Below are 16,001 nucleotides of genomic sequence, written 5' to 3' on the forward strand. Positions count from 1 at the left end.
AGAGTAAGTCTGATTATAGTATTTCAGATTGCCATCACTTTGTAGAGGCAGGTAAGTACAACACAATAAAGGAGTGACTAGAAATCGGAGCAAGAAATTTGTCTTAAGACCTCAAGGAGCTTTATCACCATTCAATTCCAAACTGCAGCCCAAACACAATCCAGTTTTCATTTATTACTGCTTAAGGAGCCATCATTTCATTAATCCACAGCATTCTCCACTAGTCCCTGTAGGTACCTGTCTATGTTATTAGTATACCCATAACCATGTTATATGCTGCTATAAGAGATTGGGTATGTGCCCATATAAAAACTAATACTATCTTAATATATTAAGCAGGAGCTCTCCACAATGCAAGCCACAGTTTAAAGAGGTAGCTACTGTTAACACTTGTGTTTACAGGACCTTGAAAACAGTCTGGGGATATAGGACCTCTAGAAGTTTACTGTATCACAATCTAAACATGATGTAACAAAAACATCCTGTTGCACAAAAAAATGCTCATACCATTCTGAACTATATAAGCAAGTAAAGTAATTTATTAATCAGTACTTGACATTGGCAAGGCCTCAGCTAGAGAGAAAGAGTGAGCAAGCTGGGGTTTCTTAGTTGAAAGAAAAGTGGGAGCAGAGGCATAACTATTTATGCCTCTTCACTCACATTACCTTTTAACAGTAGAGTGATGCACTGAATAGAGCGTTTGAGGACACATTAGGAATTTGATGCTGGAAGTCTTTAAGAACAGGTTAAACAAACATCTGTCGCGAATAGCATAAATACAGCTGATCCTACTGACAGTAAAGAGAGCTAACTGATCTCTTGAACTCCATTCCCACTCTGTATTTGTTGGAATCTATGCAAAAATCTGAGTTTCTTGCTAAGACTTCCTGAAGGTTTTCCGTTACAGCTATAGGGATCATCTGTATTTTGCATGAGGCTATTGGAATCCCTACTTGTTTTAACTTCACAAAAGGCAGCAGGAACCCCATTTATGGTAGTGTATTTCCAAATCTGTTCAATACTAGATATCATATTATCTCTGTGTTACAGTACCTATTTTTGCATTGGAAGTAAAGGAAGGTAGAAGTACTGCATCAAGACATGTAGGATATGGGGGAATGGTTGTCATTTCAATTACAATGCTGCGATACAATAGAGAATTTGTTTTATTTACCAGATGAATAGACAACATGAGTAATGAGCTGTTAATCAGTAAAACAGGAAAAAATAGCAAAAGAAAAAGTTCTTTCAAAGTGTTTACTGACTTTGCAGTCTAACAGTCTTATCTCCCTTCCTCAGCTGTGCTTTCTGAGTCAGCAGTAGTTAAATTTTCCAGCAAGCCCTACATGAAAGAAAGCATAAAGGGTGATTAGGGATTTCCACTAAGTGACCTCACCTCTGAGTGGGACAGTTAACACGTTTGCTCTGACATTCCTTCTACAAAGCAGTGCAGTGACAGCCGAAGTCATCTCAAAGGTGATCTGACAGCATCAATACCTTAGCTTTTCTTAGCAGATGAGACAAATCACCTTGAATTTCTTAATTTTCTGAGTTGGTGACAATGGCAACTTATTTTGGAGTTACCTCTGCAATGTCTTTCATCTGGGTTACAACATTCATGGCTCAAAATTACTTTATAACAGGTATGTAAAGTTCCACTTTTTAGTCTCCTAGTTGAACAGTAAATTACTTGGAAAAAAAAGTAGCTAGGTCTGCAAACAAAAATGGGGGGAAAGAGTGTGTGTAAACTTTTTCTGGCATAGGAAACCAAAGGGTTTTGAGAATAAAGTGCAATGAAAACTACTCTAGCATATAGGGGAACTTTCATTGTTAGTCTGATTTAATTACTGTCTAAATGCTGTAGCATTATGGGATAAATGCTACAGAACTGCTTGTTTTAAAGATTTGGTATTGCATTGAGGATTAAGTTATCATCTATCGAAACATGATTTTATTTTGTATTACTTAAAATACACGAGCAAACAGTTTTGTACAATCCTCAAAGAGCAAAACATGCATGAAACTAATTCTGTGCGTCTCTGCTGAAATGCCATCTTTAAAGCAAAGCACTTTACTCCAATTTAGCAACATCCTGATACTGTCTTGATTTGCAAGATTAAAGGAAACGTGTGGCAGGGATCTTGCTGTTCATCTCCAGACCAGTCACGCCTGTCTCTGGTTAATACAGTACAAAAGTTCCTATTTTGTCTAAACTATCTGTTTGAAAACAGGGAATAGCCAACATCAACTTTATCACACAGTTCTTAGACAGCCCTCAAACATTATTATATAAAAGTGGGTTTTTTTTTCCAGTCGAGGTCATACAATACTCCTTTCTTCTATAGTTAGTAAAATTTAAATGTCTTCTCCTTCAGACTCCACAATTGATGCAATCTATTCTAACTGCAGAGGCTACTAGGATATCTTCAGATAACTCAATGTACATCAGATGTTTCCAGATGTTTCACTGTAATTTGCAAGGAGTAAATGCTTGTTCTACTGGTGTAAAAGGGCATAAAACATTGTTGCAGACAATTTATTTTCTGATCTGCGAAAAGGCTTCTGAAGGAAACCTGGACTGAGAAAATTAGATGCTTGAGTCTTACTGTTTGTAGTCATCTTCAGGATGACTTTCTGGATGACCTCTGCATCTGATTCATTGTCTTGGTCTCTCTGGGGCTGCCAGTGAAACCTGCCACTGTCACTACTGTTCAGGTACTATGGGTCTGTGCCCTGATCAGTGATGTGTGCACTGTGCTGTGGTCACCTTCAGCTCCTGACTCCACTTTCCTTGTGGGACAGCCTCATTCTTGCTGCTCCCTGACATCAGCAGCGAAAGGAAAGTCTCTAATAAAGGAGAGTGAGGGCCTGGTGCAAGACAAAAATGACACAAACAACAGCTTCCCCCCAAAAAACAAGAAGAGAAATAATGCACAATAGAGCCAATACCCAGAGCTTACAAAAATCACTCTTCTTCCTGGCCTATGACAACTTTGTCATCTTGTGAGATTCTTCTGTCCAGGTCTTCCCACCTTTCTCAGTAAAGCTGACTTTTCACACAAGATCAAAATACTGAGGAGAATGTCCTGTTATTTGTAGGTTAACTAAAAGGAGCAAAGCTTAAAATATAACTGTGTTCAGCTTGTGGACCAAAAAGAATAATATGCTTCTCAACGATTAGTCTGTCTCTCATACAAACTCAGCCATCTTTGTAACAGAGTTCAGGTGTGATTTAAGAAGAAATAAAAAGACTTGAAGAGGCTATTGTTCTCTTTCTGGACTTCTTTTTCACATTGTAAACCCACCTGGAATTTAGATTGAATTTGGTAACTTATACAAAACATTTATTTTATTTCACTGTTTTGTTTTAAAAAGGTCAGTTTTGGTCCATTTCCTATACAGCCTCTTTTCTTATCTCTTAAGATTCAGGTTTATGGTACTAAAGTTTTATATTATGCTATGTAGTAATGCAATTATTATGTATCATGCAATTCTAATGTAAAAATATCTGTATATGTTTTTACTGACTAAACACTGCAACAGTTTACAAGTATCTAGGGAACTTTGTTAGGTTTCAGGAAATTCCATTCATTCAGCTGCTCAGCTTTATTTGAAATTTGTAAAGTTGGTCATTGAGAAACTTCCATTCTCAACATTACATTTTTTAATAGCTATATTGAGTCAAAACTGAAGCTAGGGAAATAACTGACAAACTAAGCGATAAGAAGGAAGTCTGAGCATGAAAAGGAGTAATTAAGCATAAACCCTAGAGGAGGAATGGGGTCTTGGAAACTGAGAAGCTGTGGGATGTGCCCCAGCAGCTAAGACAGGACTTATTCAGGAAAACAGAAATTATTCTCATGAGGACTGGGAGAGTTGACTGTTAGCAAAAAGGAATCAAGAAAACTTAACACTGGAACACCTAGAATAGAATAGACTATTTCAGCTGGAAGTGATCTACCATGATCATTTAGTCCAACTGCTTGACCAGTTGAGGGCTGAACAAAAAGCCTCTTAAACAGACAAGTCTGGCACATTGACCATCTCTTTATGAAGCCTGCTCCAGTGTTTGACCTCACTGCACAGGACTACTTTGGCAACAATGAAGAGATACAGGAGGACATTCACAAAGACAGACAGACTGAAATGAAGAAATTTGACAGCATAAGGATGGTCTGGAACTATCTGGGTAGACTTGAGGTCCTTGATACCTAAAGACACAACTCCATTGTGCAATGTGGCTTTTCTGCATCCTTATGCAATATGTTTGGGCTTGTTTTATGTTCAACTCGGGGCTGGATGCAGCCATGATTTGGCTATGGGGAGCATTCAAGTGTTCAGTGGCTCACCTGCCATGTGATGACCTACACCATGCCAGGAAGTGTTAATGGGAGGCCACAGCCTTCATCACAGCTGAAATAAATCCACCTAACAATTCAGTGATTGCTCTTCCGAAAATTTAAGTCCAATCAAACTGAGTGTAAGGACAGTATAGATGCATCTCTCGCCAGAAACCATTTCCAATCCTACCACACCCCATGGGAGCGGGAATGAAATGCTTGTCTTACTTGGAGCACTCCACACAAGCTTAGTCATCTTTCCATCCCCTTCTCATCATGGGAGTAGCTTGGCTGCTAGTTCATGTTTCCATTCATAAAATTCAATTTAACCTCTGTTGCTAAGAAGTCATGTGGTGAATCTGCAGGCATCACTTCATCCTGCCTTGAGAGCTCTGGATTGTCTGTATTCTGATGCATAGATTTTTATGGATTAGTGTACATACCTGGTGTGAACAGTCTGAGAAGCATATTGAGCAAGGAAGTAACATCTGTGGCTGTTGGTTATCTGAAATGTTTGCAATTAAATGTTGAAATGTTTCATTTAATGTGGCAATTACTGTATGTAACTCACAAAAAAAGAATAAAAATCTGTTTTCCAGTACATGCTTCTGGTGAAATATGGAGGCAAAAGAGTAATATTCTTTCTCCTTGGTGTGTCAAATCCTGACTTCTATGTCCTTAACACAGACTAAGAAAGTAGAGCAGGTGTAATCAGATCTGCATTTCCTGATGCACGTGTCAGGAACAGTGTGCCAGCTGTGGCTATCTAAAAAAACTGCCTATGGAAGAAAAATGGGGAAAATGGTCATAAATTCACCTGGCCTACTCCTTCTTTTCCTGCTGCCTGCCAAGCTTCCAGTAAATGAAACACTTTACAGTGACTGAAGGGTGGAAGCATCATGCTAGCCAGGAAGAAACAAAAGTTCAGGATCCATAAGGAACATAAGAAATGATAAATTCTTATAGGTGTATTTTCTTATTGGCATATTAATTCCATGGAAAATTACATATAATATCTTTGATAGAACTCATACTGGTAGGAGTGGTGTACTGACAGAATCAGTGCTGCAGTGAAACTTAGTTTTATCATTTTAATTAAAAAAGAAAAAAAAGGAAAAAAAAACCCTTGTATGATACAATTACTCCTTCCGTTTTGCATGTATATGTATGACAAATAAAAATGCCTTTAGTAAGAAACTGACACCAGGTAATGACTAAAATGCCAACTGTTTATGCCTTTAGTCTAATAACAGCCAAACCTCTTTAAACTCTGATTATTGTGTTAAGAAAATATGTTCTAAGGTATGTCTTCTTTTGCTAGAAAATCGTTTTCTACTATCCTCAATCTAGAAACTTTTAACAGTGTTCAATTCAGTTTAACGTGATCTTAAATTCTTCAGGAGGAATAAATGTTAATATTCAGATACTAACCTTGAATATTTATGTCTAAATTACAGGTTCCATTCTTTCACCTTGCAGGATCAGAGGTGTAGGAATTTATCTTGAGGAAAAAGTGAACTTCTCAGAAGCAAGTAATGCATGTAATCAACTGAATCTACAATTGGCAAGCAGAGATCAAGTTGAAAATGCTCTGAAACATGGCTTTGAAACATGCAGGTATATGACATTTGTTAATGTCTTGTTACCTTCAGTGAACACCTTTACACACATCTGAGGCTGGAGATAAATCTAATATTTAAAGGACTGATATTTTCATTGTAGCTATGGATGGGTGAAAGATGGATTGGTTGTCATTCCTCGAATAACATCCAACAAGAAATGTGGCAAGGGCAATGTTGGACTAGTGCGATGGTATGCTGAACCCTTCAAAACATTTATGGTTTACTGCTTCAATTCCTCAGGTATGTGAGCATGACAACTACATTTTTTGTGTTTTGGTTTGGGTTTTATTATTTTTTAGTATCTTCATGAAAAAGCATAACGAGTTCTTACAATCTGTTGGCACTTCCCCCCCAGTCTTACATGTTGCCAAGCTGCACTTAGCTTTGTAGCTTTAAAGGAATACAAAAAGGTCACTTTAGTTAATCCAAATTAATAACCTGGTGCTGCCATGAAAGCTCCTGAAGAAGAGTTGCTTTTACCATTCTGTAGTGTCCAGATAATGCTCTCAGTAAGTTTTGATTTGCATACATGAATTTGAAGGACAATAAATCAAATCTTTATCCAGGGTGTCTCTGTGCAGTGTGTGTTTTCTTGCAAAAAGACCAAGAGCGGGGTACTTCAGGAAAAGCTGATTGTTTTATCATTAAAGGAAATTTATCCATTAAACTGAATTAAAATACAAGTTAGAATAGCCAAGAGACCACAGAACTAGATTCCCAATCTATTGTCTCTAAAGTCAAACATCTTCCTTTAATAAGCATCATCCCAAGTGTGAAAAGACCTGTCCTTCCCCCTCATTCTTGACTGTCTATTCCCTGATTGAAGACACAACAATGGAACTTAGGAAAGAGCAGGAGAAAGATAGATATGCAAGATATACTCATGCAAAGATATAAAGATGTATGTGTCTAGTGACTGTGCACATTGGAGCTTCCAAGACTGAGGATAAAGTTTTTAGGGGAAAGGCCATGATCCTGGGCCATTTTAGTGCATGAAGGTAGGTAATATAAGTAGTTGACTTATTAAGTGTCTGACTGCTGACAAGAAAGCACTGCGGAGAGAAAGCACTGCTAAATACTGACTTATCACCTGACCTGTAAAGTTAAAAATTACATGATTAGGCTTAGGTTTTTTTCTATAGAAAGTCCATAACTTTAATTGATAAATGCATGGGTGAATTAGTACTATGGCAACATCCTCTAAAAGAAGCTGCTTCTGTTATTTTTTCTGTTCCTACGCAACACAGTGTTTCAATGTATGAAATATGTGTAAAAATGCATCAGAAATGTCAGGTAGGTTGGCTAATGCTAACGAGATAGCAAGTAATTCCAAATTATTTGCTTTGTTTATTATTACAGTATGCAAAGAAAGTTAAGCTTGCTGAATGGTTAGAAAATAATGTATATTTAGCATCAGGTTTATTCTGCACTTTATCTTATTTGCCTAACTGCTGCTATTCTAGGCATTTCTTACCAAAAACATATTTGGCAGAAGCTTTTTCTGTCAATTTTTCTTCATGCCAAAGAAATGCCAAAATTGCTTGAAAACTATAGTGGAAAAAGTAAAAAGCCATTTAGCTTTTTATTCTGCGAATGTAAATGCGTCATCAGGCGTCCTGTGGGGATTCATTTGGAGAACAGTACCTACATCATTTCCGTTATTTATGTTGTAATCTGCTTGTTACTTCAGTGAGATTTTTATAGCTTTACAGAATATAGAAAACTTCACATTTTCACATGAGCCTGATTCAGAACTCAGCTTTTTTGTCTACATGTAAAAGTCCACTTGCACCAATATTTTCACATAGACAACATCTGCATCATTTAAATGACTGAATTTCAGAGTGTGCCTTAAGTTTGTTTCTCTCTAGCCCCTATTAGAATGGTGTCACTTTTTTATGGCATGTTGGTGCCTGGTTTACCTGAAAGTTTTAAGGGCTACTTTTCTTTCCATTAAATCGTAGTTTTCCAAGTATCAAGGGTGCATGCATATGTTTTGAACTTACATGTAATACAATAGAAATGTTTTTTGATCTTGGATCTGTAGGTAAGGCTCCTGCTCTGCAGGATGTCATCCTGTTGGTTTTATATGCATTATTATTCTAAGTGCTGTTCTAAGAAACCTTGTTCTTGGTATGCATTTATAAAACACACACTGCACATGCTCAAAAAAGTGTTTAACTATGTTAGCAATTATAAAAGGTAGGTAATCTGGGTTGTAGCCACATGTTTGAAAGAGGTGTGCCTGATTTGGGTAAGGCTTTTTTGAATAAACAAACAGTAATTTCCAGAAGGGAATGACTGAGGAACAATTTCAATAAACATGTGTACAGTAAGTACAAAATTAACATTCAACACAACTCCTACGTATTTCTTTTCCCTGCTGCAGATGTTCAGATTAATTCATGCATACCAGATCCAACTACAACCATTCTACCTTCATCAAGTGCACCAACAGATTTAACTGCATCTTCAGGCTCTGATTTGACTGAGAACATCACAGCAGTGCCCAATGTGACTGAGTCAGAACAAACACTGAAAAATATAAAATTTCGTGTAATATGTATAACTGAAACTATATTGCCAACCGAGGGGACTACTACAAAAATGCCAGAGGAATACTCACCAATTGATTCTCCTAATTATACTTCCCGTTCTGCTTTTAAGAATGATGCTGTTGTCTTTGGAGGTAAAGGCTGTTTATGTAACTATTTAATCAGAAGGGCTACTTATGCAGATGTCAGTAGCAAAACTGTTTACTGTTATTTTTGTTTGCTATTCCAGCATCCACAGAATATGAGTGTTAGGGTTTTGCAAAAGCAAAGCCTATAAGACAGGATCTTTAAATAATTTTAAAGTAGAAGTAAGATCTTATCTTAAACTTTTTGTTAATATTTTAATATGAAATGGTGGAAGCTTATTCTGCTTAATGGGATTTGGGATGAATACATTTCTGAGAAATGTATTAGCAAACACCATGTGCTCAGAGTAATAATGGAAAACCCAGCAGGCTCTTAAAAAACAGAAGAAGCCAAGAAAGTTTTAAGAACTGCTGTTCTCCAAATATGGAGGTGTTCTTGAGGTATGAGCTGTGAATAAGTAATTCTAATATACAAGCACTGAGAAATAGACTAAATATGAGAAAATGCATTATAACTGTAAGGACAATTAATCACAAAAATGTGTTCTCTGGGGAAGTTGTAAAAACACTCCAACGAGCAGGTTAGACAAACATCTGTCAGGGATTACCTAAATACCTGATTCTAGTCTTTTGAAGAAAATGAGCTGTAGTATAACTAACCTTGTGAGATTCCTAATGCCTCTATTATTGCATTGACGTTTATGTACTTCTTACTCTAGACTGCTTTTAGAAGAATCTGGATTTCTGCTCATGAGCCTTTAGAAAGTCAGAATTAAGTACATATAAAAACTCAGTCCCTACCCCACTTTTATCTCCAGGTATCCCTACTGCACTTCTTGTACTGGCAGTCATCTTCTTCATTATCTCAGTTGTACTAGCAGTCTGCTATATCAAAAAGTAAGTACTTTATTTTTTGATTATTTATTCTTTTTCTCTTGGACTGACTTGACTCCTAGAGAACAACCAGTGAATATTTTAAATATATATATATATATTAAATATATAGCTAAAGAGCAGAGAATTAATGGTAATAACAATTTAGCACAAAGAACAAAATCTTAAACCATGCTGTTATGCAGATAAAATTTATTGTTGCTGTTGCCATTCCCTGCCTTAGGAAAAAAACAAAGACAAATATTGCCTATTTTTGGTTAGTAAATCATACCGAGTGTGAAACATTTACAAGTGTGCCAAATAGTAACAGTGAAGTGTCCATCTGTTTGTATACAAGTCTGCTTATGCAGTTTTCTTCTTGTTTCTATGTCAGACTCAAGGTAAAAGTTTTTATTCTTGGAATATGATTGTGTCCAGAAAAATGAGTTCATTTATCAAGTGGAAAGATTTTCAACACAGTGCATCACTAAATCGTATCAGAAATCTGTGTGCATTTAGAATCATAGAATCACAGAATAGTTAGGGTTGGAGAGGACCTTAAGATCATCCAGTTCCAACCCCCCTGCCATGGGCAGGGACACCTCACACTAAACCATGTCACCCGAGGCTTCGTCCAACCTGGCCTTCAACACTGCCAGGGGTGGAGCATTCACAACTTCCTTGGGTAACCCATTCCAGTGCCTCACCACCCTCACAGTAAAGAACTTCCTCCTTATATACAATCTAAACTTCCCCTGTTTAAGTTTCAACCTGTTACTCCTTGTATTATCACTGCAGTCCCTAATGAATAGTCCCTCACCAGCAACCCTATAGGCCCCCTTCAGATACTGGAAGGCTGCTAAGAGATCTCCACGCAGCCTTCTCTTCTCCAGGATGAACAGCCCCAACTTTCTCAGCCTGTCTTCATACAGGAGGTGCTCCAGTCCCCTGATCATCCTCGTGGCCTCCTCTGGACTTGTTCCAACAGTTCCATGTCCTTTTTATGTTGAGGACACCAGAACTGCACACAATACTCCAAGTGAGGTCTCACGAGAGCAGAGTAGAGGGGCAGGATCACCTCCTTTCACCTGCTGGTCACGCTCCTTTTGATGCAGCCCAGGATACGATTGCTTTCTGGGCTGAGAGCACACACTGAAGCTGGCTCATGTTCATTTTCTCATCAACCAACACCCCCAAGTCCTTCTCTGCAGGGCTGCTCTGAATCTCTTCGCTGCCCAACCTGTAGCTGTGCCTGGGATTGCTCCAACCCAGGTGTAGGACCTTGCACTTGTCATGGTTAAACTTCATGAGGTTGGCATCAGCCCACCTCACAAGTGTGTCAAGGTCCCTCTGGATGGCATTCCTTCCCTCCAGCGTATCAACAGAACCACACAGCTTGGTGTCATCAGCAAACTTGCTGCGGGCACACTCAATCCCACTGTCCATGGCACCAACAAAGATGTTAACCAAGACCAGTCCCATCACCAATCCCTGAGGGACACCACTCGTTACTGGTCTCCAGCCAGTTCTTTATCCACCGAGTGGCCCACCTATCAAACTGATGTCTCTCCAATTTAGACAAGGATGTCATGTGGGACAGTGTCGAACGCTTTGCACAAGTCCAGGTAGATGACATCAACTGCTCTACCCTGTCCATCTGTTCTGTAGCCCCATCATAGAAGGCCACCAAATTGGTCAGGCAGGATTTCCCCCTAGTGAAGCCATGCTGGCTGTCACCAAGCACCTTGTTGTTTTTCATGTGCCCTAGTATGCCTTCCTGGAGAATCTGCTCCCAGATTTTGCCAGGCACAGAGGTGAGACTGACTGGTCTGTAATTCCCTGGGTCATCCATTTTCCCCTTCTTGAAAATGGGGGTTATATTTTCCTTTTTCCAGTCATCAGGATCTTCACCTGACTGCCATGATTCTTCAAATATGATGGCCAGTGGCTTTGCAACTTCATTTGCCAGCTCCTTCAGGACCTGCGGATGGATTTCATCAGGTCCCATGGACTTGTGTACATTCAGGTTTTGAAGATGGTCTCGAACTAGATCCTCTCCTACAGTGGGCCCAAGGTCTAGGTTTTCACAGTCCCTGCGTCTGCCTTCCAAGACTTGGGTGGTGTGGTCAGAGCATTTGCTGGTGAAGACCAAGGCAAAGAAGTCATTCAGAACCTCAGTCTTCTCTAAATCCAGGGTAGCCAGTTCTCCTGATAGCTTCTGGAGGGGGCCTACATTGTCCCTACTCTGGTTTTTAACCACTATAGAACCCCTTCCTGTTATCCTTAACATCCTAGCCAAGTTTAATTCTAACTAGGGCTTCACTCACCTAACCTGGTCCCTTGCTTCCTGGACAACATCCCTGTATTCATCCCAGGCCACCTGTCCTTGCTTCCACCTTTTAGAAGCCTCTTTTTTCCTGTGAATTTTTCTCAGCAGCTCCTTATCCATCCAAGGAGGTCTCCTGGCCCTCTTACTGCACTGCCTTCTAGTTGGGATGCAACACTCCTGAGCTTGGAGCAGGTGATCCTTGAATATCAACCAACAGGCTTAGCCCCCCCCCTGCCCTCTAGGGCTATATCCCATGGAACCTTACTAAGCAGAGTCCTGAAGAGCCCAAAGTCTGCTCTCTTGAAGTCCAGGGCAGTGAGCTTGCTGCACGCTCTTCTCACTGTCCTGAGGACCTCGAATTTGACCATCTCATGATCTTTGCAACCAAGGCTGCCCTTGAGCGTCACATTTCCAACCAGCCCTTCCCTGTTGGTGAGCACAAGGTCAAGCAGGGCACCTCTCCTTGTCAGCTCCTCTATTGCTTGCAGAAGGAAGCTGTCTTCCACACAACCAAGGAACCTCCTGGATTGCTTGTGCTGGGCAGTACCATCCCTCCAACAGATATCGGGGTGGTTGAAGTCCTCCATGAGAACAAGGGCCTGCGAGTGTGAGACTGTTCCTGTATCCCTGTAGAGTTCTTCATCCACAGGTTCCTCTTGGTCAGACGGTCTGTAACAGATCCCCACAGTGATGTGTCCCATCACTGTTCTCCCTTTAACCCTGACCCACAAACTTTCTGTTAACTGCTCACCTGTCCCCAGACAGAGTTCCATACTCTCCAGCCTATCCCTAACATAAAGGGCAACTCCCCCTCACTGCCTGCCAGTCCTGTCTTTTCTAAAGAGCCTGTGACCTTCCATTCCAACACTGCAGTCACAGGAGCCATCCCACCATGTTTCTGTGATTCCTATTATATCATACCTCTGTAGATGTGCCCACATCTCTAATTCCTCTTGTTTGTTCCCCATGCTACAGGCATTCGTATAGAGGAATCTGAGCCGAGCTCCATATGAAGCCGGCTCATTGGCTGGAGCTGCTAGAATATTACTGCATTGCTCAGAGTATTTATTATAGGTGCTGGCAACTGACTGGGTGTGTTGGGATGGAATGATGCTCCCCTCCCCCAACACATCTAGTTTGAAGCTTCCTTGACCAGTCTGGCAAGCCTCCCAGCAAAGCCACTCTTCCCTTTCTTTATCAGAGCAGCTCCACCAGCCCCCAGTAGACCTGGCCTCCTAAACTGGGTCCCATGTTCTAAATACCCAAACCCCTGACTATGGCACCACCCTTCTAACCATTTATTAACCTGTCCAATCCTCCTTGCCTTTGGAAGGTCCTCCCCTGTATCCTGGAAAATTGTCGAAAAGACTGTCTGAGCTCCAGAGCCCCTGACCACCTCTCCCAGAGCTCTGGAGTCCTTCTTTATACTCCTCAGGCTACTACTATCTATATCCCTAGCACCCACATGTATCACTAGAAGCGGGTAATAGTCCGTGGGACTTACTAGAGCAGGCAGCTTCTCTGCAACATCCCTGATCCGTGCCTCAGGTAGGCAACACACCTCCCTTGCGACCGGGTCAGGCTGACAGACGGGTGCCTCTGTGACTTTCAAAGTAGAGTCCCCTACTACTGCAACCCACTGTTTTTTTCTGGTGGCACCAGTAGAGACCTTCTTTAGCAGTGCACCAGCTGACTGTTTCTGGTACAAGTGTGTTTGCTCATCAGGCCCCTGCAGGACAGCAAAGTGGTTCTGCATGGGGACAATAGATTTTCTCACATCCTAGCCCAGATAGCTTTATTGTTACATACCATGAATCCTGAATATACGTCATCTGATTTTTAAAAAAATACAAAAATATTGCTTTAAAAAGCACACTGCTTGAAAAAGCACAACGATCTAGCATGCCACTATTCTCTGTGAGGCTTTTGTTTCAGTATGGCAAAGAAATTCTAGGTATTTTTCCCTTTATTTCTTGAGTGATACTATCAAACTATGTCAGTGTTTCTGCTTTACTATATCCTTTTATTCTATCCAAAGGTACAAGAAAACCTTTCCATTTTCAAACAAGAATCAGCAAAAAGAAATGGTTGAAACAACTGCTCTTAAAGAGGATAAGTCAAATGACAAAGCTGCTGAGAAGGAAACGAAGAATGGTAAAAATACAGAAGAGTCTAAAACCAAGCCTGAGGCTGTAGTACAATGTCTAGAAGCAGAAGTTTAAGTGGAAGAATGTACACTGCTTGACAGAAATACAAAACAAAGTACACTGAACTAAACAGTGCTTTTCAACATGGGTGATCATAAATACTCATGAATATTTTCTCTATCTTAACATATGAAAACCTGTTTTTTTTTTATAATTACATCTTTAGCTACAAATACTGTTGCAGAAGAATATGGAATATTAATTACTTGAAATAAAATATCCATGATGCAGCTCATTTTTCATCTTTAATAAAGTAGTTAGAAATATGATATTAATGACATGCAGTGTGTTAACTATTTGCACAGAATTCAGTTCAATATGTAATGAAAAGCGTTTTTTTTGTCTGGCTGGAAGATCTCTGCTAACTTAATGTTGATTATCTTACTTCCATTAAGTAGCTGCTTATCTTTTTTAACGAGTCTGTTTACAAACAGATGAAATAAGTCTGTTTACAAGTGAGTAAAAATACCAACCCACTGACTGTCATGCAAATACCCAAGGAAGGGTACAAAGATGCCAATGTTTATATACATAGAACACTGTATAACTTTCTTGGGTATCTTTGTCACATCATAATTCAATGTTTTATTTATTAAAACCTGTATCATTCTTCTGCATCAGATATTTGATGGGGGGAACTTTAACTGTATCTCAACAGTTATATTTAAGATCTTTTATGCAGATTTAAGTGGGGCTTTCAGAATAAAGATCTCCAGTGGTATGGGACATTTACAGTACTTCATAAAAAAATAAAGTACAGTAGATACGTTTGTCTGAAAAGTTTATTCTTATTAAAACTGTCTCACAGTGAAAAGAGCTCAGATAACCTTAATGTTACAGAAATAATTAGTTATAAAAGAACAATATTAGCAATTTTTAAAATATTTTTTGAATAAATGGTTTGGATAATTTATTCTTGTACATGATGGTCATTATGGGAAAGTTTCTTTTTAGATCCAGCAGCCTGAAAAACATAGTCTAAAATAAAATAGTAATAGAACTGCTCACCTATATTGTGTTTTCTATAGTGTAGGATACTGGGTTATGAACTATTCTTTATCCAGAGAAATTTAGAAATTGGACACTGAGTTATACTCTATTGCTAATGGCAGAGCTTTTCTTTTTGTTTGATAGGTCAGAAATATTCCATGGCTCCATGACTCTGGGCTGTGTTGATACACAGTCTACCACTGCCATTAAAGCCATAATACTACAGAAGGACTGAGTCAGTATGGGTCTAAGAAATGCTAGTTTCAGATGTCCATCAAGAGAATTTCAGCAGGACAATGAGCAACAGAAGAAAGCACTAAATACAGCCTTCCCATGCAGTTAAGTAATACCTCTCCCTTGCAAAATATTGCAGTAACGTCATGTATTTCTCTTGGCAACCTGAATGAAAGTGCTGTGTGCCTTATGGGCAGCAAAAGTAGACAGCAGGAATAAGGCCATCATGAAGGGCCACAGCCAACACTTGATATGGTGTCTTTAAGCAAACAGGCTTAAGGACACTGGCAGCACTAGTGGATTCCAGGTAATTTTGAACTTTTTTTGTGACAATTTCCCTTCTGACTCTCTTTTCCATGTTCTAGATATTAGACATTACCTGTTTATTCTTTCCCTCTCCACCAAGAGATAATTATCTATCACTTCCCTTGATTGATACTGCTGGTTTACCCCTGATCCAGGCAGAATCCAGAAGGGATGAACTTCCTTTTCTCTCAGATTGTCTATTCATGCCTAAAGGAATTCAGAAAGTTTTTCTCTAGTTCCACTCCAGCTGGAAGTTTGTTGCTTCTATTTTAGATCTAAATAAGGTATTTCCCTCCCTCCCATAGTATTTGCTTTCTAAAAATCTATTTATGTTAGCTAATGTAATAGGATATTGCTTTAACCTGTAAATGTCTTGTTTTATCACGTACCTTAAAAGCTCAGCTAGCTTTTGTCCCAACCTTCACACTGACACCTGGCCAATGCACACAGTTTGATCTA

The 16,001-nt window shown here is 39.4% G+C and overlaps 1 protein-coding gene across 1 annotated transcript; it reads left to right on the forward strand.

Moving 5' to 3' along the window:
- Nucleotides 1-1,440: 1,440 nt before the first annotated feature.
- LYVE1 (lymphatic vessel endothelial hyaluronan receptor 1) lies at nt 1,441-14,876 on the forward strand. The gene is made up of 6 exons (XM_005141319.3): nt 1,441-1,643; nt 5,798-5,957; nt 6,063-6,202; nt 8,352-8,651; nt 9,422-9,500; nt 13,844-14,876. Exons 1-6 carry the CDS (start codon nt 1,562-1,564, stop codon nt 14,025-14,027), a joined length of 945 nt encoding a protein of 314 aa, XP_005141376.1. The 5' UTR covers nt 1,441-1,561; the 3' UTR covers nt 14,028-14,876.
- The last annotated feature ends 1,125 nt before the right edge of the window (nt 14,877-16,001 follow it).

The sequence above is a fragment of the Melopsittacus undulatus genome, chromosome 4 (assembly GCF_012275295.1).
Source record: "Melopsittacus undulatus isolate bMelUnd1 chromosome 4, bMelUnd1.mat.Z, whole genome shotgun sequence".
Classification (NCBI taxonomy): Eukaryota; Metazoa; Chordata; class Aves; order Psittaciformes; family Psittaculidae; genus Melopsittacus; species Melopsittacus undulatus.

Excerpts from the sequence above, each read along its gene's own strand:
- LYVE1 (XM_005141319.3), top strand. The coding sequence starts at position 1,562 with ATGGCAACTTATTTTGGAGTTACCTCTGCAATGTCTTTCATCTGGGTT. Across the intron at positions 8,652-9,421 it reads TGATGCTGTTGTCTTTGGAG|GTATCCCTACTGCACTTCTT; the intron begins GTAAAGGCTGTT and ends TTTTATCTCCAG. Across the intron at positions 9,501-13,843 it reads GCAGTCTGCTATATCAAAAA|GTACAAGAAAACCTTTCCAT; the intron begins GTAAGTACTTTA and ends TTCTATCCAAAG.